This window comes from Blennius ocellaris (genome assembly GCF_963422515.1).
Source record: "Blennius ocellaris genome assembly, chromosome: 6".
In the NCBI taxonomy this organism is placed as follows: domain Eukaryota; kingdom Metazoa; phylum Chordata; class Actinopteri; order Blenniiformes; family Blenniidae; genus Blennius; species Blennius ocellaris.
Window position 1 is genome coordinate 1285873 of NC_137655.1, and position 24018 is coordinate 1309890.

A 24018-nucleotide genomic window follows, 5' to 3' on the forward strand; every position below is an offset into this window, starting at 1 on the left:
GAAGTTGTGTTTTGTCTCCTCGTTTGAATGAAGAGAATAAATGGATGGTTACGTGATAGTGATGTGATGCCACCTGCTGGCCGTGTGGAGTCACTGCAGGCCTGGATGGAGGCGACGTGAACTTCACGTTCAGTTTACTGCTTTTTACAGAGAATCACGTGATTCCTGGAGAATCTGGCGAGTTTATGATCTGATCAAGAAAAACAACTGACTGAACTTTTCATCAGTGTTTAAAGATTGTAGATTTATTCCTGCAGTCTTCATTAGGAAATTCTAAAGAGGGAGAATTAGATTAAAATATGTAATTGAGACACTGTGGATTCAGTGTTTGAGAAAATATTTTTATTATTATTTATTTTATGTGAACGTGTGCAGCAAAGTTATAAAAGAAACAAATGGAATGATTAAATAAAAGAGCGCTTGATACAAATACATCAAAACAAGGACATTTTAAAAAGACTTAGAAAAGAATAAAGTTAAATCTTTACTAACAAGAATACAAAAGCAGTTCATTATTAATCCAAGATGAAAACATCTTTAAATGCTGAGGTAACAAAATTAATGCTTTCACTGGAGATTAGTTTAACTTTTTTTTTTTTTGGGCTCCAGGTGGATTTTATTTGTCAAGAAATGGCTCTTTTAAGATTGCAGTATTTACTGCGTGTAGTACCACTCCTCGCCACAGGCGGCGGTAGCGCCGCTGTGCTGTACAGGCGCTGAGAGGTCAGAGGTCAATCCGGTGGAAAAGATGGTGGAACACGGGGAGATCCGCGTGGTTCACAGAGGAGGCAGTAAACTAAACTTCAGGGTTCCTGTCATCAGCAGCGACTCCAGGTCAGTGAGCGGCCGCGGTGCGGAGATGTTTGGCGGTGGTCGGAGGAGATTCCTGACTTGTTTTACGGGGTTTTTAATCAGCCGGAGTCCCAGTTAGCCGTTAGCATTAGCATCAGCAGCAGGCTCGCCGGTGACGCGCCTGCTGTTTACATGTGATATCTTCAGCTTTCACACACGCTGGCTTTGTGTTTTCCTCTTTTTTTTTGGTGACGTATGAAAGCTTGGAAATATTTACACGCAGCAATAATTAATATGGGAGTAGTTTTGTGTTATAATCCATTACGTAGTAGGAAATAGCAAACCTCAGATATTAAACCAGGATAACCTCTCAATATGTTCAAGTCTGAGAAAATACAGATTCTACAGATCATTCTAAACCTCTGGATAAAATCAACATGGACATGAATCAGTAAATAAGAATTTACCCAAAACTTTAATAATGGGCTTTAAAGCTTGAAGAGTTTGTTGTCAACATGTGTGATTTTGGTCACATTGATGACTTACAGCATGTTTTATACTTTACACGTAATGACACACAATGTGTACTAGGACTGCTCGATTATGGAAAAAACTCGATGATGTTTTTGATTTTGGAACGGCATTTATTGATGTTTAAACAAACTCTCCTGTTCAATATATAAACAGATAACAGTGTGAAATAGTGTATAATACTCGTGTATAGTACTACTAATAATGGTAGCAATAATATAGCAATAAGAATATGGTAGCAATAAAATAACAAACCATAACAATATATATATATATATATATATATATCAGTAATAATAATAGTAATAGTATACTTATAATAATAATAATAATACAATGATATGTTGGAATGTTATCTGAGTTCTTGTCGATAAAGTTTTGTGTGTGTGTGTGTGTGTGTGTGTGTGTGTGTGTGTGCTGCAGGTTCCTGCTGGTGGCCTCCGGCCAGTGTGTGAAGGTGTTCAGCACGTCCACAGAGGAGTGTGTCCACGACCTGCGGGGACACACCGACCTGGTGACGGGGGTCCTGCTCAGACCCTCCAACCACCTGCAGGTACCTCCACCCTCCACCGGGGGGCGTGGCCGAGGCACCTCCACCCTCCACCGGGGGGGCGTGGCCAAGCCGCTGCACCGTTTCCTTCATTTATATCCAATCTTGATTGACTTTGTTAATATTTGTTATAAGTTGACTTTGATTCTTTTGAGAAAAATTACCTTCTTTCAATGACGCATTGTATTATTTTGGTTATTAACTTGTTTATTTATATATATATATATTTATACAATAGTGCTGTCAATCTAACTAATTAAGCGCACAAGTTTCTATAATGACTTGCGATTAATCGCATCGTTTTTCTCCTGAAGACTGAAGCTTGTAATGAGATTTATTGAGGGAAAACTACGGAATTAATGTCGACTCAGCACACTGAGACTGTATTTAAATTAAAAGACTATTTTTGTAACGTCCTTTTAGCTTTTAGCAAAACTGTTTCTCTCCAAGATCAGCAAAATAATAAATATATAAATTAATAAACGTCTAACATAGGTCTGGAGAGCTGGTCAGCCAACCTGGCAACCTGCTGTTCTGCTGCAGAACTACCACTGTGGTCGAATAAATTCGGCTTTTCAAAGTAAAGCTATTGGCTTTTACTCAATCAGTCGCCTGGGAACTTTTAAAGTGAAACTTAAAAAAAAAAAAAACGTAAGTAAACCAAACTACGTTCATTGCATATAATTTTCTTAATGAATGAAACGTTTTCAATCAATTAAGTAAATTAACGAGTTATTTCTGACAGCATTTATTTATATAAAACTTTGTTCAACTTGTCAAAACTGTAGAAAAATAAAATAAAATTTGAAAGAAATCCTCGAGAAAAAAACACCAAAATAGTTAAAAATAGCTAAAATGTTGAATTTGTCTTAAGAAAGGAAGTTAAAACGTCTAAAATCATCTACAAAAACTGCAGAAAATGTAATTAGATATTTTCTCTGAAAAAGTAATTGAAACTTCATAAAACTTTCTGCTTTGATATTTTTCGTTTTATATTTGTCTTCTGTTCAGTTCAATCACTTTATTAGACGTCTTTTTCTTTTTTTTTTTACTTTTGTTTTATCGCCTTTTTTGTTGCTATTTTAAGATTCTATGTTGTTTAATTGTCGTCCTGAAGTATTTTGAGTTTATTTCTCTTTCTTTCAGGTGCGACTTTCACTTATAAAACGCTGTATTTCTATTTTTATTATGGATATTTTGATCTTTTCGTGGGACTTTGATGTTCTTGAGTGAGTCATTGCGAGGACGCTGCTGTGTTGCAGGTCTACTCCTGCTCACTAGATGGCAGCGTCAGACTGTGGGACTTCACCGACGCCATTCCTATTAAGGTCAAAACTCAATTAAGTCTCTTATGTTCATCCTGCCTGTTTTATCTGCGTCTATAAATGTTTATTTATTCAGGCCAACCCAGGATTTTGATCCAACTGACGTTCTGAACGTGTGGTCGTCTAAACGTCTCCTGAAATATAATATTTATTAACCTTTTAGAAATATTCTTTTTTAATCTCTCATCCACACGTGAAATGATGGATAATTATCTGAGAATTTTGAATATTTCTTAATCCAAATAATGTGATAAATGTCATTAAGGAAAATCCAGGAATAATGAAATAAATGAATAATTACATTAAAAAAAGGATAATAATAAAGAAGATTGATTTTTCTGAAGTCAATTATGGTTTAAAACTTTTATTTGTTTATGTTTAACACCTTGTTGCATTTGGCATTATGTAGTGAGAGATAATTATGTTGTAATTTTGTCTATTTTGAATATTTCTTAATCCAAATAATGTGATAAGTGTCATAAAAAAAATCCAGGAATAATGAAATTAATTAGTAATTACATATAAAAAAGGATAATAATAGATAGATTTTTCTAAAGTCAGTTATAGTTTTAAGCTTTTATTTGTTTGTTTAACGCCTCGTTGCATTTGGCATTATGTAGTGAGAAATAATTATGTTGTAATTTTGTGGATTTTGAATGTTTTTATGCAAATAAAGTGAGAATTGCAATTAAAAAAAAACATCCAGGAATGTTGAAATAAATAAGTTATTATATAAAAAAAACGGATATTAATAAAGAAGGCTGATTTACTGAAGTCAGTTCTAGTTTTAAAATCGTATTTATTTGTTTTTCTAACACGTTGTTGGTGCATTGTTTACTAAAAAAGCCCAAATTAAATGTTATGGACATTAATAGCTGCAGTGATTTAATTCAATATGGTAAAACTTTATTGACACACTGATGCTGTTCAGGTAGTTTTACTAAGCGAGTTCATAACAAACAGACGGTCGCCATGACGACCGGGAGTGTTTAAGTCCCCGGCTGACAAACAGACGGTCGCCATGACGACCGGGAGTGTTTAAGTCCCCGGCTGACAAACGGACGGTCGCCATGACGACCGGGAGTGTTTAAGTCCCCGGCTGACAAACGGACGGTCGCCATGACGACCGGGAGTGTTTAAGCCCCCGGCTGACAAACAGACGGTCGCCATGACGACCGGGAGTGTTTAAGTCCCCGGCTGACAAACGGACGGTCGCCATGACGACCGGGAGTGTTTAAGCCCCCGGCTGACAAACAGACGGTCGCCATGACGACCGGGAGTGTTTAAGTCCCCGGCTGACAAACGGACGGTCGCCATGACGACCGGGAGTGTTTAAGTCCCCGGCTGACAAACGGACGTTCGCCATGACGACCGGGAGTGTTTAAGCCCCCGGCTGACAAACAGACGGTCGCCATGACGACCGGGAGTGTTTAAGTCCCCGGCTGACAAACGGACGGTCGCCATGACGACCGGGAGTGTTTAAGTCCCCGGCTGACAAACAGACGGTCGCCATGACGACCGGGAGTGTTTAAGTCCCCGGCTGACAAACAGACGGTCGCCATGACGACCGGGAGTGTTTAAGTCCCCGGCTGACAAACAGACGGTCGCCATGACGACCGGGAGTGTTTAAGTCCCCGGCTGACAAACAGACGGTCGCCATGACGACCGAGAGTGTTTAAGTCCCCGGCTGACGTCCCCCCCCTGTCGTCCCCCGTCAGACCTTCGTGGTGGGACAGCCCGTCCACGCCGTCCTCGCCTCGCCGCAGCACGAAGGCGTGATCTTCGTCATCGTCCCGTCTCGCTCCGGTACGTCCCCGCTGTGTGTGGACCTGGTGAATGTATATAAATATAGAGATATAATGAGTGTATAATGTGTGTCCAGAGTGCTTCCAGCTGGTGGCGGTACAGCTTCCTCAGACCGGAGACCAGCAGGTGGAGGCTCGGGAGTTTTCTGCCGTCCTGGACAGCGTCAGCTCCTCCCCCGCAGCCGTGGCCTTCGGGAGAGGGGTGGGTCCCAGTAACACCTGCTGTACTGTGAGGGAGCCCCCTGGTGGTGGAACGTTATAGTTCTTTTAAATCGTGAACAGGGAGCCCCTAGTGGTGAAAAACTTTTTAAACAGTGAATAGAGCCCCCTAGTGGTGAAAAACTTTTTAAACAGTGAATAGAGAGCCCCCTAGTGGTGGAACATTATAGTTTTTTTTTAAACAGCTAGTGAACAGAGAGCCCCCTAGTGGTGAAACAAGTTCTTTTAAACTGTAAATAGAGAGCCCCCTAGTGGTGGAACTTTTTTTAAACAGTGACTAGAGAGCCCCCTAGTGGTGAAACATTATAGTTTTTTAAACAGTGAATAGAGAGCCCCCTAGTGGTAGAACGTTATAGTTCTTTTAAACACATAGTGAACAGAGAGCCCCCTAGTGGTGGACCTGTATAGTTCTTTTAAACAGTGAATAGAGAGGCCCCTAGTGGTGAAAAAAATTTTTAAACAGTGAATAGAGAGCCCCCTAGTGGTGGAACATTATAGTTTTTTTTTAAACAGCTAGTGAACAGAGAGCCCCCTAGTGGTGAAACATTTTTTTAAACAGTGACTAGAGAGCCCCCTAGTGGTGGAACATTTTTTTAAACAGTGACTAGAGAGCCCCCTAGTGGTGAAACGTTATAGTTTTTTAAACAGTGACTAGAGAGCCCCCTAGTGGTGAAACGTTATAGTTTTTTAAACAGTGACTAGAGAGCCCCCTAGTGGTGGAACATAGTTGGGGTTTTTTCTCGTGAACAGAGAGCCTTATTAAGAATCTTTTATTAACATATTTGTAAACAGATACAAGCAGAAACTTTTAGAAAATGGACGTTTCGTTGCTGGTCCACTGTGAAAATGACAGTTAGAGTTTAGAGAAAAACCAAAGGTTTATCAGGTTTATTTTCCAAAACGACACATCAAGACATCAAAGAAGCAAAGCTGGTAGAACAAAGGGTTTAGGAAGCGTGACGCTTTGAGGAAAACAACCACAGAGGTTAAACAGTGACGTGTTGGATCAGGTTCTATTCCCTCCGTTTGCTTTATTTTCTTCTTCTTCTTCTTCTTCTTCTTCTTCTTTCTTCTTCTTCTTCTTCTCTTCTTCTTCTTCTTCTTCTTCTTCTTCTTCTTCTTCTTCTTCTTCTCCTTCTTCTTCTTCTTCTCCTTCTTCTTCTTCTTCTTCTTCTTCTTCTTCTTCTTCTTCTTCTTCTTCTTCTTCTTCTTCTTCTTCTTCTTCTTCTTCTTCTTCTTTGCATAAATTGTGTGAATATTGACCCGGGGGTGTTGCAGGGGGAGTTCGTGGCCTCGGCCAGAGTCTGCAGCTGGACGTCTACTTCTTCAGGAAGCAGAAGTCTTACAGGTGAGAACAGCTGGTTTTATTATTTTTTTAAATCCAGAAATTATTTCCAGGCCTGGAAATATGTTGGATATATATATATATATTTTTTTTTTTTTTTTTTTTTTTTTTGCTCTGGCCTAATAAAAGCCATAAAATATTTTTTATTTTAATTATCTGGCGACTTTGTTCATCATTACGTTCAAGTAAAGTTCCAGTCTTCAGGCTCAAAAGTCAGAAAAAGTGACGACATTCAGTCTTGAAATATTTTGGAGAATTTCAGTGAAACCATCCAGACTGGCTCCGTCACCTGTTGGAGGTTCTTTCCTCTGTTTGACTCCTTTAAAATCACGAATTTGTGACGTGAACAAGTGCAGAATGTTGACATGAACTGTTGATTCGTCCTAATTTGAAATGACAGAATATTGAAGGTTCACTTATTTATATTCATGGTCACAAGGTGCATTAATAGAGCGCCGTTTAAACGTGGCGCTTTACAAAGATGGAAGAGAAAACTGAAGAAATATAGAAAAGATTTACAAAGAAATTTAAAATATATATATTAATAATGAAATTACATGAAAGTTAAAAAGTTGATTTGAAGATTTTATTTGACCAGAAACAGAAAAAAAACTAAGAAAAATGACTGAAAATGCAAAAGTAAAGAAACGTGCAGTGGAGAGAGAAAGAGAAGCGTCACGTTAAGAACAAATCTCAACATGTAAAAAACCATAAACGTGTATTTGAGTGTTTTTAACTAAATCAACTCGTTGGACGTCTGTGGTTTCTGGTTTTATTTCCAGGTTTTCTCTGAAAGAAAACAACAAGAAAGGAGGGAAGAACACCTTCACTTGTCTGACCTGCCACCCTACTGACGACTGCCTTGCTACAGGGCACGAGGACGGCAAGATCCGACTCTGGTGAGGAGTATGGTAGTATAGTATGGTAGTATGGCAGTATAGTATGGTAGTATGCAGTATCGTATGGTAGTAGGTAGTATGGTAGTATATTATGGTAATTTGGCAGTATAGTATGGTAGAATGGCAGTATAGTATGATAGTATGGTAGTATAGTATGGCAGTATAGTATGATAGTATGGTAGTATAGTATGGTAGTATGGCAGTATAGTATGATAGTATGGTAGTATGGTAGTATAGTATGATAGTATGGTAGTATGGCAGTATAGTATGGTAGTATGGTAGTATGGTAGTATAGTATGGTAGTATGGCAGTATAGTATGATAGTATGGTAGTATAGTATGATAGTATGGTAGTATAGTATGGTAGTATGGCAGTATAGTATGATAGTATGGTAGTATGGCAGTATAGTATGATAGTATGGTAGTATAGTATGATAGTATGGTAGTATAGTATGGTAGTATGGCAGTATAGTATGATAGTATGGTAGTATAGTATGATAGTATGGTAGTATAGTATGATAGTATGGTAGTATAGTATGGTAGTATGGCAGTATAGTATGATAGTATGGTAGTATAGTATGGTAGTATGGCAGTATAGTATGATAGTATGGCAGTATAGTATGATAGTATGGTAGTGTAGTATGGCAGTATAGTATGATAGTATGGCAGTATAGTATGATAGTATGGTAGTATAGTATGGTAGTATGGCAGTATAGTATGATAGTATGGTAGTATAGTATGGTAGTATAGTATGGTAGTATGGCAGTATAGTATGATAGTATGGTAGTATAGTATGATAGTATGGTATGGTAGTATGGCAGTATAGTATGATAGTATGGTAGTATAGTATGGCAGTATAGTATGGTAGCACGGCAGTATGGTAGTATTGCAGTATGGTAGTATTGCAGTATGGTAGGATTGCAGTATGGCAGTATGGTAGTATTGCAGTATGGTAGTATTGCAGTATGGTAGTATGGCAGTATGGTAGTAGGTAGTATGGTAGGATTGCAGTATGGTAGTAGGTAGTATGGTAGTATGGTAGTAGGTAGTATGGTAGTAGGCAGTATGGTAGTAGGTAGTATGGTAGTAGGTAGTATGGTAGTAGGTAGTATGGTAGTAGGCAGTATGGTAGTAGGTAGTATGGTAGTAGGTAGTATGGTAGTAGGCAGTATGGTAGTAGGTAGTATGGTAGTAGGCAGTATGGTAGTATGGTAGATGGCAGTATGGTAGTATGGTAGTAGGTAGTATGGTAGTAGGTAGTATGGTAGTAGGCAGTATGGTAGTAGGTAGTATGGTAGTAGGTAGTATGGTAGTAGGTAGTATGGTAGTAGGCAGTATGGTAGTATGGTAGTAGGTAGTATGGTAGTAGGTAGTATGGTAGTAGGCAGTATGGTAGTATGGTAGTAGGTAGTATGGTAGTAGGTAGTATGGTAGTATGGTAGTAGGTAGTATGGTAGTAGGTAGTATGGTAGTAGGCAGTATGGTAGTACGGCAGTGAGGCAGGTCACGTTGGCGTGTTGAGTATCACCAGTGTTGACGGTTGCAGGAGGAAGTTCGACCACCAGAAGAACTACACCTACTCCACCCTGCACTGGCACCACAGCGCCGTCACCTCCCTCTGCTTCACCCCAGGAGGTATGGCTTCATGTAGGGACCAGTATGGTCAATACACTTAACAGCTTGTTAGAATAAAACACGTATAGCGATGGACATTGACTAATGAAATGAAAACAGTAGGGCAGTAGGTGGTAGTCTGTCCTGGACCGTTCTGGACTGTCCTGGACTGTCCTGGACCGTCCTGGACCGTCCTGGACAGTCCTGACCTCACGTGATTGTCTGTCCCCCCCCCGTAAGGCTCCAGCCTGCTGAGCGGCGGTGTGGAGTCGGTGCTGGTCCAGTGGAGGTACAACCAGGAGAACCAGAAGGACTTCCTGCCTCGCCTGGGCGCCGCCATCACCCATGTCACCGCCTCGCCTGACGGGACGCTGTTCTGCACCTCCCACAGTGACAACAGTGAGCCACCGCCTCGTCTGTCCCTCTGTCTCTCTGTCCCTCTGTCTCGTCTGTCCCTCTGTCTCTCTGTGTCTCTGTCCCTCTGTCTCTTTGTCCCTCTGTCTCTCTGTCCCTCTGTCTCTCTGTCCCTCTGTCTCTCGTCTGTCTCTCTGTCCCTCTGTCTCTCTGTGTCTCTGTCCCTCTGTCTCTTTGTCCCTCTGTCTCTTTGTCCCTCTGTCTCTTTGTCCCTCTGTCTCTCTGTCCCTCTGTCTCTCTGTGTCTCTGTCCCTCTGTCTCTCTGTCCCTCTGTCTCTTTGTCCCTCTGTCTCTCTGTCCCTCTGTCTCTTTGTCCCTCTGTCCCTCTGTCTCTTTGTCCCTCTGTCTCTCTGTCCCTCTGTCTCTTTGTCCCTCTGTCTCTCGTCTGTCTCTCTGTCCCTCTGTCTCTCGTCTGTCCCTCTGTCTCTCGTCTGTCTCTCTGTCCCTCTGTCTCGTCTGTCCCTCTGTCTCGTCTGTCCTCCATCACTGACCCTGCTGGTTCTGGTTTCCAGAGATCACCATCATCCAGAGCTGTGTCAAGGTGTCGGCGGTGATCCAGGGCCTGGTCAGAGGTAAGGACGCTCAAGAGGTAGTAGTATGGTAGTAGGTAGTAGTATGGTAGTAGGTAGTAGTATGGCAGTAGGTAGTAGTATGGTAGTAGGTAGTAGTATGGCAGTAGGTAGTAGTATGGTAGTAGGTAGTAGTATGGTAGTAGGTAGTAGTATGGCAGTAGGTAGTAGTATGGCAGTAGGTAGTAGTATGGTAGTAGTATGGTAGTAGGTAGTAGTATGGCAGTAGTATGGCAGTAGGTAGTAGTATGGCAGTAGTATGGTAGTAGGCAGTAGTATGGTAGTAGGTAGTAGTATGGTAGTAGGCAGTAGTATGGTAGTAGTATGGCAGTAGTATGGCAGTAGGTAGTAGTATGGCAGTAGTATGGTAGTAGGTAGTAGTATGGTAGTAGGTAGTAGTATGGTATTAGTATGGTAGTAGGTAGTAGTATGGCAGTAGTATGGCAGTAGGTAGTAGTATGGCAGTAGTATGGCAGTAGGTAGTAGTATGGCAGTAGTATGGCAGTAGGTAGTAGTATGGCAGTAGTATGGTAGTAGGCAGTAGTATGGTAGTAGGTAGTAGTATGGTAGTAGGCAGTAGTATGGTAGTAGTATGGCAGTAGTATGGCAGTAGGTAGTAGTATGGCAGTAGTATGGTAGTAGGTAGTAGTATGGTAGTAGGTAGTAGTATGGTATTAGTATGGTAGTAGGCAGTAGTATGGCAGTAAATAGTATGGAGGTTTCCTGGGTCGGTCGTCAAGACGACGTCTAGAAGTTTTGCTCGGAGTTCCTCTCTGGTTCTTTTCTAGCTCTAGTTTTACGTCTCTAGACTTCTAGTCCCACTGTTCTTCTTCTGTCTTTTGTGTAACGTCTTCATTGCGTCCCGTCCGTGTGTCCGTCCCGTCCGTGTGTCCGTCCCAGGAGACGCGGTGAGGACGGGGCTGCTGGTGGACCCCCGCAGCAGAGCTCTGGTCCTGAACGGGAAGCCAGGACACCTGCAGTTCTACTCCCTCCAGAGGGACAAGCTGCTGTACAACGTGAGTCTCCGTCCCGCCGTGTCCCTACCGTGTCCACTTCTCCGTCATGACGTCCCCCCCCTCCTCCCGCCCCCCCCAGCTGGACGTGGTCCAGCAGGAGTTCATCCACGAGGCGGGGCTGAGGCAGTTCGAGGTGGTGGAGGCGGCTCTCCACCCGTCTGGCGTCTGGCTGGCGACGGTGGAGGAACGACGGCAGAAAGACGTGGAGCTGGAGGTCAACCTGAAGCTGTGGATGTTCCAGGAGGAGACGCAGAGGTACCTCTCTCACCCTCCTCACCCCCCCCTCACCCCACATTCTTCCTTTTCAAAAACTTCTCCATCACTGTCACTGACACAGTACTTTGATACAAGATGGTAGCAGGAGGTGGAGATGAACCACACTGACGTCTGTCACTTTACATTTCACCGGCAAAGTTCTGTGCTGCCCTCTAGTGGTGAAGAGTATTTATACATGAGGTTTTTGAAAAGGAAGAATGTGAACCAGGATCTCAGCTCTTCATCCATCAGGTCCAGGTTTCACACTGAGGGAGGCACTATTAAAAAAAGTCCTTGTTTCTGGATTTACTGGATTCCTGTTGATAAAACTGTGATGAGAGACTTTATATTGTTAATAGAGGCTACAGAGTTTAACTTTTTAACATTTCCAGGTGGAGGTGTGACTCCAGATTTCTCCAAAGAAAAAAGTGTGTCTTTGCTCAAAAAGGTAGAAAAACCCTGTTCTAGACTAGGGCGCCCTCTGTTGGGGAAACGAGGGAACTGCAGGGTGAAAAAGGGGAACGAATGAGGTTTTTACTATATTTTGGACGAGTTCAGCAGAACAGATTAAAAAGCCGTAGTTTTCCCACGTCGGCCTTAACGTCTGGTCTCAAAGTTCTGTGCTGTCAGTGTCCATTTCACCGGCAAAGTTCTGCGCTGCCCTCTAGTGGTGAAGAGTATTTATACATGATCACTCTGCAACACACTGTCGCTGTGAGAGCAAAGGTTTTTTTAGAACAAAAAGTGAAATGTGATAATTTCCCACGACTCACCTGACTGGTCGTGGTTGAAGAACAGTGTTCTAGAGCGTTCCTCCACTAATCCCCCCCCCCCCCCCCCTCCCCCCCCTGCAGCCTGGTGCTGAACACCACCATCTCCGCCCCCCACGAGGCTGGGATCACCTCCCTGTGCTTCCAGCCGGCCGCCGCCAGCCCCACCGCCGTGCTGGTCTCCGCCAGCAGCGACGGACACTTCAAAGCCTGGCGCCTGGCAGACGGTGAGGAGACGCCCTGGAATAACACCTCAAGGCCTGGAGCAGGCGGGAGGTGGAGGTTTGGTTTGGCTCCACCAGAGGCTCTGCTGGCAGACAGTGTGGAGGCTCCAGATCTACTCTCGTAGCTCTACAGTGGGCCAGGGTTTTGTGTTGTTTTACTGTTTTGTGCCACGCATTCATTTCTACCTGGCGTCTGCAACAAAGAGCCTTTTAATCACTTTGATGTGGAGCTGCAGAACATTCTAGTTCTCTGACATTACAAAGAAAAAAAACCGATTTTTTAAGTTGCTACACATATATAAAGTGTTGCAGGTATGTTTAGATATATTTCCTTACAGTTTCAGCTGCTGGTGACAGTTTTTATATTTTGTACATCTTAGCATCTTTAGCCTCTTTAGCTGATTGTAGCTCCACCGCCTTTATTTATATAGTTTTAGCTTTAGTTTTCCCATTTTTCTTTTTGCTCCAGTAGATGTGAAACCAGCTCATCTCAATATAACGTCACATGATTCCCACACAGCAGGAGCTGCACAAAGCATTAACCCTTTCAGTGACCTGAGCCGTCCGTACCAAGCACTGGGTCCCGTCCTGCAGAACCCCGGAATCTGAATGTCACATAATTGTCAAATGAACCAGTGAGTGTCACTAATCCTCTCTCTCTCTCTCTCTCTCTCTCTCTCTCTCTCTCTCTCGCTCTCGCTCTCTCGCTCTCTCTCTCTCACTGTGTCTCTGTCTCTCTCTCTGTGTCTCTGTCTCTCCCTCTCACTGTGTCTCTGTCTCTTTCTCTCACTGTGTCTCTGTCTCTCTCCCTCTCCCTCTCGTCCCCCCCCCCCCCCCCCCCAGCAGACGAGGGTCCGTCCTGGTCATGTGACTTCGTAGGAGCCTATCACAGCCTCCCTCCGGCCTCCTGCTGCTTCTCGGCCGACGGCTCCCTGCTGGCCGTCGGCTTCCAGGAGGTGGTGACGGTCTGGAGCTCCGCCTCCTGGGAGCTGGTCACCACCCTGTCTCAACCGCCGGGCGCCATCAGGTGAGGGGGGGGGGGGCACAGTGAGAGGGGGGGGAGAGAGACACAGTGAGAGAGGGGGGGGAGAGAGACACAGTGAGAGAGAGGGGGGGGGGGGGGGAGAGAGACACAGTGAGAGAGAGGGGGGGGGGGGAGAGAGAGACACAGTGAGAGGGCGAGAGAGACAGAGACACAGTGAGAGAGAGGGGGGCAGAGAGAGAGACAGACAGAGAGAGACAGAGGCAGAGACACAGTGAGAGAGAGAGAGACAGAGACACAGTGAGAGAGAGAGACAGAGACACAGTGAGAGAGAGAGGGAGAGAGACAGACACAGTGAGAGAGAGAGACAGAGACACAGTGTGAGAGAGAGACAGAGACACAGAGAGAGAGAGAGGGAGAGAGACAGACACAGTGAGAGAGAGAGACAGAGACACAGTGTGAGAGAGAGACAGAGACAGAGACACAGTGTGAGAGAGAGACAGAGACACAGAGAGAGAGACAGAGACACAGAGAGAGAGACAGAGACACAGTGTGAGAGAGAGACAGAGACAGAGACACAGTGAGAGAGAGAGAGAGAGAGAGAGACACAGAGAGAGAGAGAGACAGAGACACAGAGAGAGAGAGAGACAGAGACACAGTGAGAGACAGAGACACAGAGAGAGGGAGAGAGGACACAGTGTGAGAGAGAGAGAGACAGAGACACAGTGAGAGAGAGAGACAGAGACAGAGACACAGAGAGAGGGAGAGAGACACAGTGTGAGAGAGAGAGAGACAGAGACACAGAGAGAGAGAGAGGGAGAGAGACACAGAGAGACTTTTCACAGCTGATCGTCTCTCTGAACTCCATTTTTCTGCCTTTGTTGTTCACATTACATTTCCAACACGCCCACTAGGGGGCAGTGCTCATCAGTTTAGTCACATAGAAGGTCAAAGGTCACGCTGAAGGTTTTCTTCTCGCTTGTTTCTGGAGATTTCTTCATCTGCGCATTTGGAAAAACCTTCATTTCTGTTGCTTCACTGGTGGTACGTGAGCCACGTTGTGCAACGCTGCCCCCTCAGGCCGTCAGTGGTATTACTGTTCACTGCACATCCTCCCTGGAAACGGACGAAATGAATAAATAATGAACGTAGAAGACAAACTCGAGGCTCCGACTGTGTCCTGCAGGAAGTTTAGTGTCACGTCTGCAGCTTAGGACTGAATTAGCTCAGTAAAAACCAACAACTAACCTAAAAGTCACAGTTCAGCCGGTAAGAGGAGCCGCTACGAAACCAAATAGTGTCTCTGGTTGTACATTTAATGCTAAATAAATTATCTTATTTGTTTGTTTGCTGTGTGGAGCTACGCTGTGAACTTCTGCGCTCGTATGAACTGAAGGAAACTAGTTTTTGCTGAGTCATGGAAGAGTCAACCTGCACCGTGTCCAGATTTAAATCACCAGAAAATAAAGTGACATAAAGAAATCATGTGACTAAATATTAGCATTAAATACGCTAATATGCTAACAAGGTTTTGGTTGCTTGTTTTCTGTCGAGAAGTGAGCAGGTTTTTTTTTTCTCACCGCAGAACGAGAGAAGTGCCAGTCACTGTTATTTAACACATGGACCCCCCCCCCCTCCCCCCCCCCCCCCCCCCCCCCCCCCAACCAGGTCATGGAGGACACAAAACAACTGCCACCACGATTTTGAAATGATTCAAAAAGTCACACTCATCTTTAGCAGATGTGCAAAAAAAACCTGCAAAACCAGAAGAAAAAGTTGAAAGACTTGCAAATTTATTTCCCCTAAAATAAAGGAACCAGAACAAACAAACAAACAAGCTGACAAATAGAAGCGCTGATTTTGTGTTTTGAATTTTAACGTCCGGTGGATCTTTTTATCTCGTCGACGCAGTTTTCTAGTCAAAACCAAACGTTTCTGGGTTTTTTTTCTTTTCGGAGTTTGTTTACGACCCTCTGGTTGTTTACCGTCACCACACAGCGCCCCCTAGTGGGCCGACAGCACATCCACCTCTTTCGTTTCCCAAAAAAAATTCAGCTGTAAAAAAAATTCAAACACAAAATAAATTCAGCTGTAAAAAAAAATTCAAACACAAAATAAATTCAGCTGACAAAAAATTCAAACACAAAATAAATTCAGCTGTAAAAAAAATTCAAACACAAAATAAATTCAGCTGACAAAAATTCAAACACAAAATAAATTCAGCTGTAAAAAAAAATTCAAACACAAAATAAATTCAGCTGACAAAAAATTCAAACACAAAATAAATTCAGCTGTAAAAAAAAAATTCAAACACAAAAAAAATTCAGCTGACAAAAAATTCAAACACAAAAATAATTCAGCTGCAAAAAAAAATTCAGCAGCAAAAACAATTCAGCTGTAAAAAAAAAAAATTCAGCTGCTAAAAAAATTCAAACACAAAATAAATTCAGCTGTAAAAAAAATTCAGCTGCAAAAAAATTTTGCTGCTAAAAAAAATTCTGCTGTAAAAAAAAAAAATTTCGCCAACAAAAAAATTTTGCTTAAAGAAAATGTTTGCTGTAAAAAGAAAAATTCTGCTGCAAAAAAATTTTCGTCCGTAAAAAAAATTTTGCTTTGGAAAAAATTTCAGCCACAAAAAAAATTTTACTTAAAAAAAAAAAATTTTTCTTTAAAAAAAATTCAGCCGCAAAAACAATTGAGCTGTAAAAAAAAAATTCAGCTGCAAAAACAATTTGGCCGCCAAAAAAAACCTTCATGGAACGTTGTTGAAAACGCCTTTGATACAGGAAATAGCGCCACCTGGTTTAATAAGTGGGACTTTCTTCCTCCTGACGGAGGTTTAAAGCAGAACACACCACCTGCCTCCACTCAGAGGCGTTTTATTATTTCTGTGTAGTTTGGGTCCTGAACAGGAATCTGTGAGTAATAGTCTGCAGAGCTGGAGGGTGGAGGTGGTGGTGGTGGTGGTGGTGGTGGGGGGGGGGGGGGGGGGGGGGGGTGTTTTGACAGCTGCCGTCTTAAACCACCACCTATAGATGTGCAGAGTCAGTTACTTCACTTCCCCTCAGGAGCTCCACTCTGCATGAAAACCTGATTCTCGTGGATAAAGTCAAGTTTTTATTAAAGAAAAGAAAAAAAGAAAGTTTGTGTTGCACTCGTTTTCACACAATATGTTCAATATCCTAATGATTTGATTCCTAAATGTGACTTTCAGCCCCTCTGAGGGGAGATGAAATACAAACAAACTCCTTTCTGCTCCCAAAACCTTTGTTTAATTCTTTATTTTTCCACAGTAAAACATACAGAACATTGTAGAACCAATGAATTCTCAATGAAAGAAAAGATCTCAACAATAAAGATGAGAGAGAGAGAGAGAGACTAACTATAGTTTACATTGTGAGTCTGGAATTGGGCCTTTTTGCGTCGCTGTGCTTCCAAAACCTGGAAAAAAAAACAAAAGACGACTCGTTTGACTCTTACTGCGACGTTACAACAACCAAAAACTGTGAAAATGGCAAATAACGTGTAAACTTCTGTGATATCCGAGTTACCGTGGCGACAAGAAAGCGGCGACATCACTCAGTGGGTGTTCTGCTGTGAAGTAGAAAATCCTGAGAACTATGTGGAGCTGTGGAGTCTTTACCTTCCTTTCTATTTCATTATTTATCCCCCCCCCCCCCACCTCCCTCCCCTCCCCCCCCTCAGGGATCTTTGCTTCGGCCGGCTGAGCTGCTCCAAGTACCTGCTGGGAACCACGGCCGGACCCCTGCTGTGCTGCTGGAACCTCCTTACCTGCTCCTGTAAGGCCCGCCGCCGCCACGCCGTGTGATAGATAGATAGATAGATGGATAGATAGATGATAGATAGATAGATAGATAGATAGATGGATAGATGGATAGATAGATAGATAGATAATGACTTTATTCATCCCCGAAGGTAAATTGTCTTGTTGCAGCATTCTGGTACATACGAATATTATAAAATACAATAGAATAGTAATAAAAGTAAAATAAAAATATCTGGGGTATAAGACATAAAGTAAAACACAGAACGGAACATGGGCACTTAGAATAAGATGATAAAAGCAAGATAAATAAATAGTAAGGTGCAGTGGCAGAGCCATTAGAAGTAGGCATTATATAATAATAATAACAATAATACAGATCATAACAATGTGTAATAGTGTATAATACTCGTGTATAGTACTGCTAATAATGGTAGCAATAATATAACAATAACAATATGGTAGCAATAAAATAACTATATATATATATATATATATATCAGTAATAATAATATAATACCAATAGTAATAGTGTACTTGCACATGTATAAATATATGTATATGTACATGCAATATGCCAGATGAAATATATGATATAATATAAGTATCAATGTAATTTAGTCCAGGTGGTGATTGAGGTGTGTGTGTGTGTGTGTGTGTGTGTGTGTGTGTGTGTGTGTGTGTGTGTGTGTGTGTGTGTGTGTGCGTGTGCGTGTGTGCGTGCGTGCGTGCGTGTGGACAGTGGAGTGGAGCACCTCCATGGACGTCAGCCTGCTGCTCGCCGACCCGCTCTCCGACAACATGGCCGCCTTCTGCTGGCAGAGCGGCGCCGCCGACCGTGAGTCGAAGGAAACTCCAGATTCAAAGTCGTAGAAATCGCTGAGTCGTCACTGACTGGGATTCCTCGCCGTTTATGCCCCGCCCCCCCCCCCTCCTTATGCCCCGCCCCCCCCTCCAGTGTTCGTGTTCAAGCCCAGCGAGCCTCGGCCGTTGTTCTCCCTCAAGGCGGTGAGCTCGGGGAAAGTGTCCCGGGCCGTCTTCGCCCCCAGAGACCAGATGTTGGACAGCTGCCAGGAGGGCAGCCAGTGGCTCAACCGCTCACAGCTCTACTTCCTGTCCCAGCACATGGTGACACACACACACACACACACACACACACACACACGCCACGCTACGCATTGTTGTTGTGCTTTCCTTTAAGAAAAGTTTCACGTTTCCGCGGCAACATTTTGAAAACGCCGTCGATTGACATGGAAACCTGAAACCGCTGTAGTTCCTGTTCTTGGCCACTAGAGGGTGCTGCTTGGTGGTTTTTTTTTGTAATGAAACCACACACACCTGCGCTACAATCAGAAACAATGACATTCTATGAAATTCAACTGCAAAAAAATTCAGTTGTAAAAAAATTCAACCGTCAAAAAAATTCAGCTGCAAAAAAAATTCAGCTGTTAAAAAAAATTTCAACCGTAAAAGAAATTAATCCGCAAAAAAAATTCAGCTGCAAAAAAATTCGGTTGTAAAAAAAATTCAGCCGTGAACAAAATTCTGCTGCAAAAAAATTCAACCGCAAAAAAATTCAGCTGCAAAAAAAGTTCAGCTGTAAAAATAATATTCAGCTGTAAAAAAAAATTCAGCTGTAAAAAAATTCAGCTGCAAAAAAAAATTCAGCTGCAAAAAAAAATTCAGCTGTAAAAGAATTCAACCGTAAAAAAATTCAGCCGGAAAAAAAAATTCAGCTGTAAAAAAAAATTCAGCTGCAAAAAAAAATTCAGCTGTAAAAAAATTCAACCGTAAAAAAATTCAGCTGGAAAAAAAAATTCAGCTGGAAAAAAAAATTTCAGCCGCAAAAAAAATTCAGCTGCAAAACAGCCAGAATATCTGTGCCATCAATTTTTTACAGCTGAATTTTCCATTTAAGGTGAAGAATCCAGTAGAAATGTCCAGAAAAGGATCAAGGATGTTGAGGATTTCTATTAAAATGCAGAATAAATTGTAAAACGTGTGAAACATTGTGAGTAAAACTAAAAGTATCGAGGATCAAGTTTAGGAATGTGGATTAAAAACTAGTAGTTTAGTGAGAAGTTAAAGAAAGTAAAGAATACGTATATAACAATATGTTGAAGATTGAGACTGAAGTGAGAGGAAGAAGTCTGAGTACTTCCTGTAATTAACCAGTAGATAAAAGTAATCAGATTCCTTGTGTTTCCTCTGCAGGACCTGATGACCTTCAGCACCAGAGCAGAAGACGACAGAATGATGGACGCCAGCAGACAGGTGACATATAGAGATAGATATATATACATATACACTCTGTGACGTAACGTCTGTTGACGAGGAGAGAAAGAAAAGGATGAAAAGAAAATAAAGAAAATAACCCTTGAAAAATAATCAATACATTAAAAAAAAAAAGTCTGTATTTTACATAAAGATGAAAGAAAAAACTCTGACTTGTTTTCTCAGTATTCAGTGTTTTTAGTGTTTTTATCACTTCTTATTTGGATCCGATAATATTTTAACACAAAATAATGTTTGTTCTGGACTGAAGGACGTTGATTTGACGTGCGACGCGTTGCCACGGTGACGGCGCGTTTTTCTCACCGTGACGACACGTTTTTATCACGGTGACGACACGTTTTTATCACGGTGACGACACGTTTTTATCACGGTGACGACACGTTTTTATCACCGTGACGACACGTTTTTATCACGGTGACGACACGTTTTTATCACGGTGACGACACGTTTTTATCACCGTGACGACACGTTTTTATCACGGTGACGACACGTTTTTATCACCGTGACGACACGTTTTTATCACGGTGACGACACGTTTTTATCACGGTGACGACACGTTTTTATCACCGTGACGACACGTTTTTATCACCGTGACGACACGTTTTTATCACGGTGACGACACGTTTTTATCACGGTGACGACACGTTTTTATCACCGTGACGACACGTTTTTATCACCGTGACGACACGTTTTTATCACCGTGACGACACGTTTTTATCACCGTGACGACACGTTTTTATCACGGTGACGACACGTTTTTATCACGGTGACGACACGTTTTTATCACCGTGACGACACGTTTTTATCACCGTGACGACACGTTTTTATCACGGTGACGACACGTTTTTATCACGGTGACGACACGTTTTTATCACCGTGACGACACGTTTTTATCACGGTGACGACACGTTTTTATCACGGTGACGACACGTTTTTATCACCGTGACGACACGTTTTTATCACGGTGACGACACGTTTTTATCACCGTGACGACACGTTTTTATCACCGTGACGACACGTTTTTATCACCGTGACGACACGTTTTTATCACCGTGACGACACGTTTTTATCACGGTGACGACACGTTTTTATCACCGTGACGACACGTTTTTATCACCGTGACGACACGTTTTTATCACCGTGACGACACGTTTTTATCACCGTGTAGACACGTTTTTAACACCGTGACGACACGTTTTTATCACCGTGACGACACGTTTTTATCACCGTGACGACACGTTTTTATCACGGTGACGACGTGCGACGCGTTGCCACGGTGACGACGTGCGACGCGTTGCCACGGCGACACAGATCATTTGAACCATCGGTCTAAAAGCTGTGTGACGTGTGACGTTCCCTTCCCGTGCAGCTGGTGGTCGACGACAGCGTCGCCATGACGCCGTTCTACCTGTTGCTGGGGAAACGCCCGCCTCAGCATCAGGACCGCCGGGACGCGGAGACGGAGACGACGACGCCGACGCCTCGGAGCTCTGCCGCCGTGAAGGAGGTGAGTCACGCCGCCGGGGGAGGGGCCGGCGACGTCGTCTCCCTCTGACTCTGACTCTGACTCTGACTCTCCTCCCTGCAGCTGCTGCGCTCGCCGGCCCACGTCCTGCCCGCCGCCTCCTTCCTCGCCTCCGTCTTCGTCCAGTCGCTGCTCGTCTCCGCCGCTGAGCCCAGGTCAGCTCGTCTCCTCCGTCGTATCGTCTTCTACCCAGCAGACACACTTTAATCATGTTTAGCTTGTAGCACCGCCGCGGCTCGTTAGAACCACGGCGGGCGGAGTTACGTGATGCACCTGAACGCACCACGGAAAGCTTGTCAGCTCCTGCAGGTAAAACCGACGGAAGTCTTTTATTATGGAAACCGTTCAGAGGAAAGTTTCTGACGGCAGGAGGAGAGGAAGAAAACGAGTTAAAAAGATTTCAAATCAAAGATCGCAGAAACACTTTCCACCTCCAAAACAGTAACGTGATCAAATAACACATAACTCATATATATATATTATTAGAAAGCATAAATAAGAACAATATCAGTTCAATTTTAATAGTTTTACACGCTTGAACACTTAAGTTGTCATTTTTTTAAATTTCTCCGAGTTTAAAAGCATTAATTAACCTCTTGACAACTTCACCACTTTTCTCAAGTTCAACAACAATATTCATTCGTGTTTTTCTACTATTCTATTTCTGACGAGAAGCGTCTGCCGACACGTCAAACACCGACTGAAGAATCTAAAAAAACGTGTTAAACGCTTTTAAGATGATCCGATGTGGAAAGTTTCCCGTCGGAGGCCGGAGTCTGGACACGTTAGAAAAACAGTCTATAGATGGAACCTTGAGGCCAAACCATCAAGACAATTACAAGAAAATGTCTTTTATTTATTTTTTAAGCGTGCTAACTAGCATTAGCCTCCTGGAGGCGGAGCCTGAGCGTCTCCAGAAAGTCGTAGTGTCCCTCGTTACACACACACACACACACACACACACACACACACACACGGTGTGTCCCAGCAGTTTGACGATTAATGTGAAAACTGATGTTTTTTGCTGAGTCATGCTAACCTTGTTGTTCCTCGTGGCCTCAGAGAGGAAGACGAACCCGCCGAGGAGGAAATGGAGAGTGAGAAAGAGGAAGAGGATTCCGAGGGGGAAATGGAATCCAGCATCTCGCGGGCGGCGGCGGGGGGGGAGGAGGAGGCGGGGGGCGCCCTGACCCCCCCGACCCCCCCGGTACCGAGCAGAGCCGAGGCGAAAGAACTGAGGCGGCTGAGGAAGTCGGACCACAGCTGGCTCACTGGACTACTGGACTCCTGAAACCACACTGCCGTAGTGCCGTTGAGCAAAAAAACCCTCAACTTGCTCCCAGTGGATGGACGGCGCCTCCACGGCAACCGGATCCCCCCACCCACCCTCCCCCCCAATAAATTTTATATGCTTGGATTGAGTTTGTGTTTTTTAAAGGGTTTCCAATGAAAGCCTGTTTAGAAACATCTGGTGTCGCTTCAACATCTGGATTCAGGCAGGAAAACATAGATTTGTATGTTTTTTTTGTTTATGGGACATTTTTCTGTATTTTTCACCAGAATGTTTTTATTAAAATTTACTTTATGTTGAAGTTGTGGTCATTTTTATAAAAATTACTTTTTTTAATAATGATGATGATGATGTCATCTCACAGATCGGCTCCATGTTGCTCCTGAACTAAAATATATTTGTGATAATTCAATATATATCATATTACATCTAGAAAATGAGAAGAATCACTGACGTGTAAGTTGAAGGTAGATTCAGATCGTCTCGTCATCCTGGTTGTTTGAGGATCTTAATTTCACCGTTTCCGTCGTTGGAGCTTTTAAAACCAAACATGCAGTCCTGCAACGAAGACCCTTCAAAATAAATGTCCTCTTTGACACTCTTGTGTCAAGCTTTTTGATCAGATCAAACCCAAACGCACGATGAAAGACTTTTTGCTTTGATCTTTTGCCACCTCTTGTTTTCCGAGTTCAAACCCACGTCTTTTTTTTTTTTTTTATTTTATTTGCAGTGACGTAACTTATGTTACGTATGTAAACGACCTTTTGGCGCCAGGTTTTGTAACCTGCTGACCTTCGACACTCGTGTGCATCTTTTCACAGACTCACACTTTTTTCGACGAGTCACGAGCGGCGCGTTGCGTAACGGCGGCCTTGAGGTCGTTAACGAGGCCGCCAAGTCACACTGCGACATGCTGAGATGGTCCTGACGGAGGGACGGCGTCACGTTTTGTTCCCAATCAATCAATCAATCAAATGTTATTTGTACAGCCTTTTACAATCACCCAGTGGAACCAAAGTGTTTTACAACAAAGCTATAAAAACAATACATTAAGAAACAAATACAAGAATAATACATAAGAGCAATACATAAAACTAACCCTAAATTCATAAAAACAGAGCAGACAGAATAAACACTCTGCCCTAGATGGATTTAAAAGCCAATTTAAAAAAGTGGGTTTTTAGCTTTGATCTACAAATTTCCCAGGCTGGAAGAAAACGAGTTTCCTCAAAGCGTTTTTCACTTCCTGTTGCCAGAATCAGGCCAACGAGGACTGCAGCGTGAGATCCACACTTCTTTCTTCCCTCCTTACCTCCCTCCCTCCCTCCCTACAATCAAAGTAGGTCACCCGGTGTGTCCTTATCGATCTTTATGTTTTTATGGAGACGATATGAAAGTGAGTCGTTCCTCCTGATAAACATTATTTATTCTTCACCTCTGACGGGATCCAGGATCCAGAGTCGTCCTGACGGGTTCTTCACGTCGTTTCAGAGTCGTCTCCTTTCCGTCTGTCTGTCTGTCTGTCTGTCTGTCTGTCTGTCTGCCTGTCTGTCTGCCTGCCTGCCTGTCTGTCTGCCTGTCTGTCTGCAGGTACTTATTTGCTTCTGTCATTAAAGCAGCAACATCAAAGACGACAAGACTTAATTCAGTTTAATTAAATTTACAGAGAAAAAAAAACAACTCAGTGAAGTAGAGGAGGTCAGGAGCCCCCCAGTAGGGCCCCGGTAGGGCCCCCGGTAGGACCCAGACTTGTTAACCCCGGGTTAGTGGTGGAAGCAGTTTTTGCTGATGCAGCACTTCCCAGGTGTTCAGCA

The 24018-nt window shown here is 43.1% G+C and overlaps 1 protein-coding gene across 1 annotated transcript; it reads left to right on the plus strand.

Moving 5' to 3' along the window:
• The first annotated feature begins 742 nt into the window (after positions 1-742).
• wdr75 (WD repeat domain 75) lies at positions 743-22408 on the plus strand. Its single transcript, XM_080498752.1, is given in 22 exon segments — positions 743-834; positions 1747-1876; positions 3136-3201; positions 4917-5004; positions 5081-5205; positions 6501-6522; positions 6525-6570; positions 7350-7466; positions 9012-9100; positions 9320-9478; positions 10006-10065; positions 10963-11078; positions 11158-11333; positions 12188-12330; positions 13174-13354; positions 17015-17109; positions 17836-17931; positions 18052-18221; positions 19308-19367; positions 20758-20895; positions 20977-21068; positions 21976-22408. Coding segments are annotated over 22 exon segments (2484 nt in total). The 5' UTR covers positions 743-748; the 3' UTR covers positions 22205-22408.
• Positions 22409-24018: the final 1610 nt, after the last annotated feature.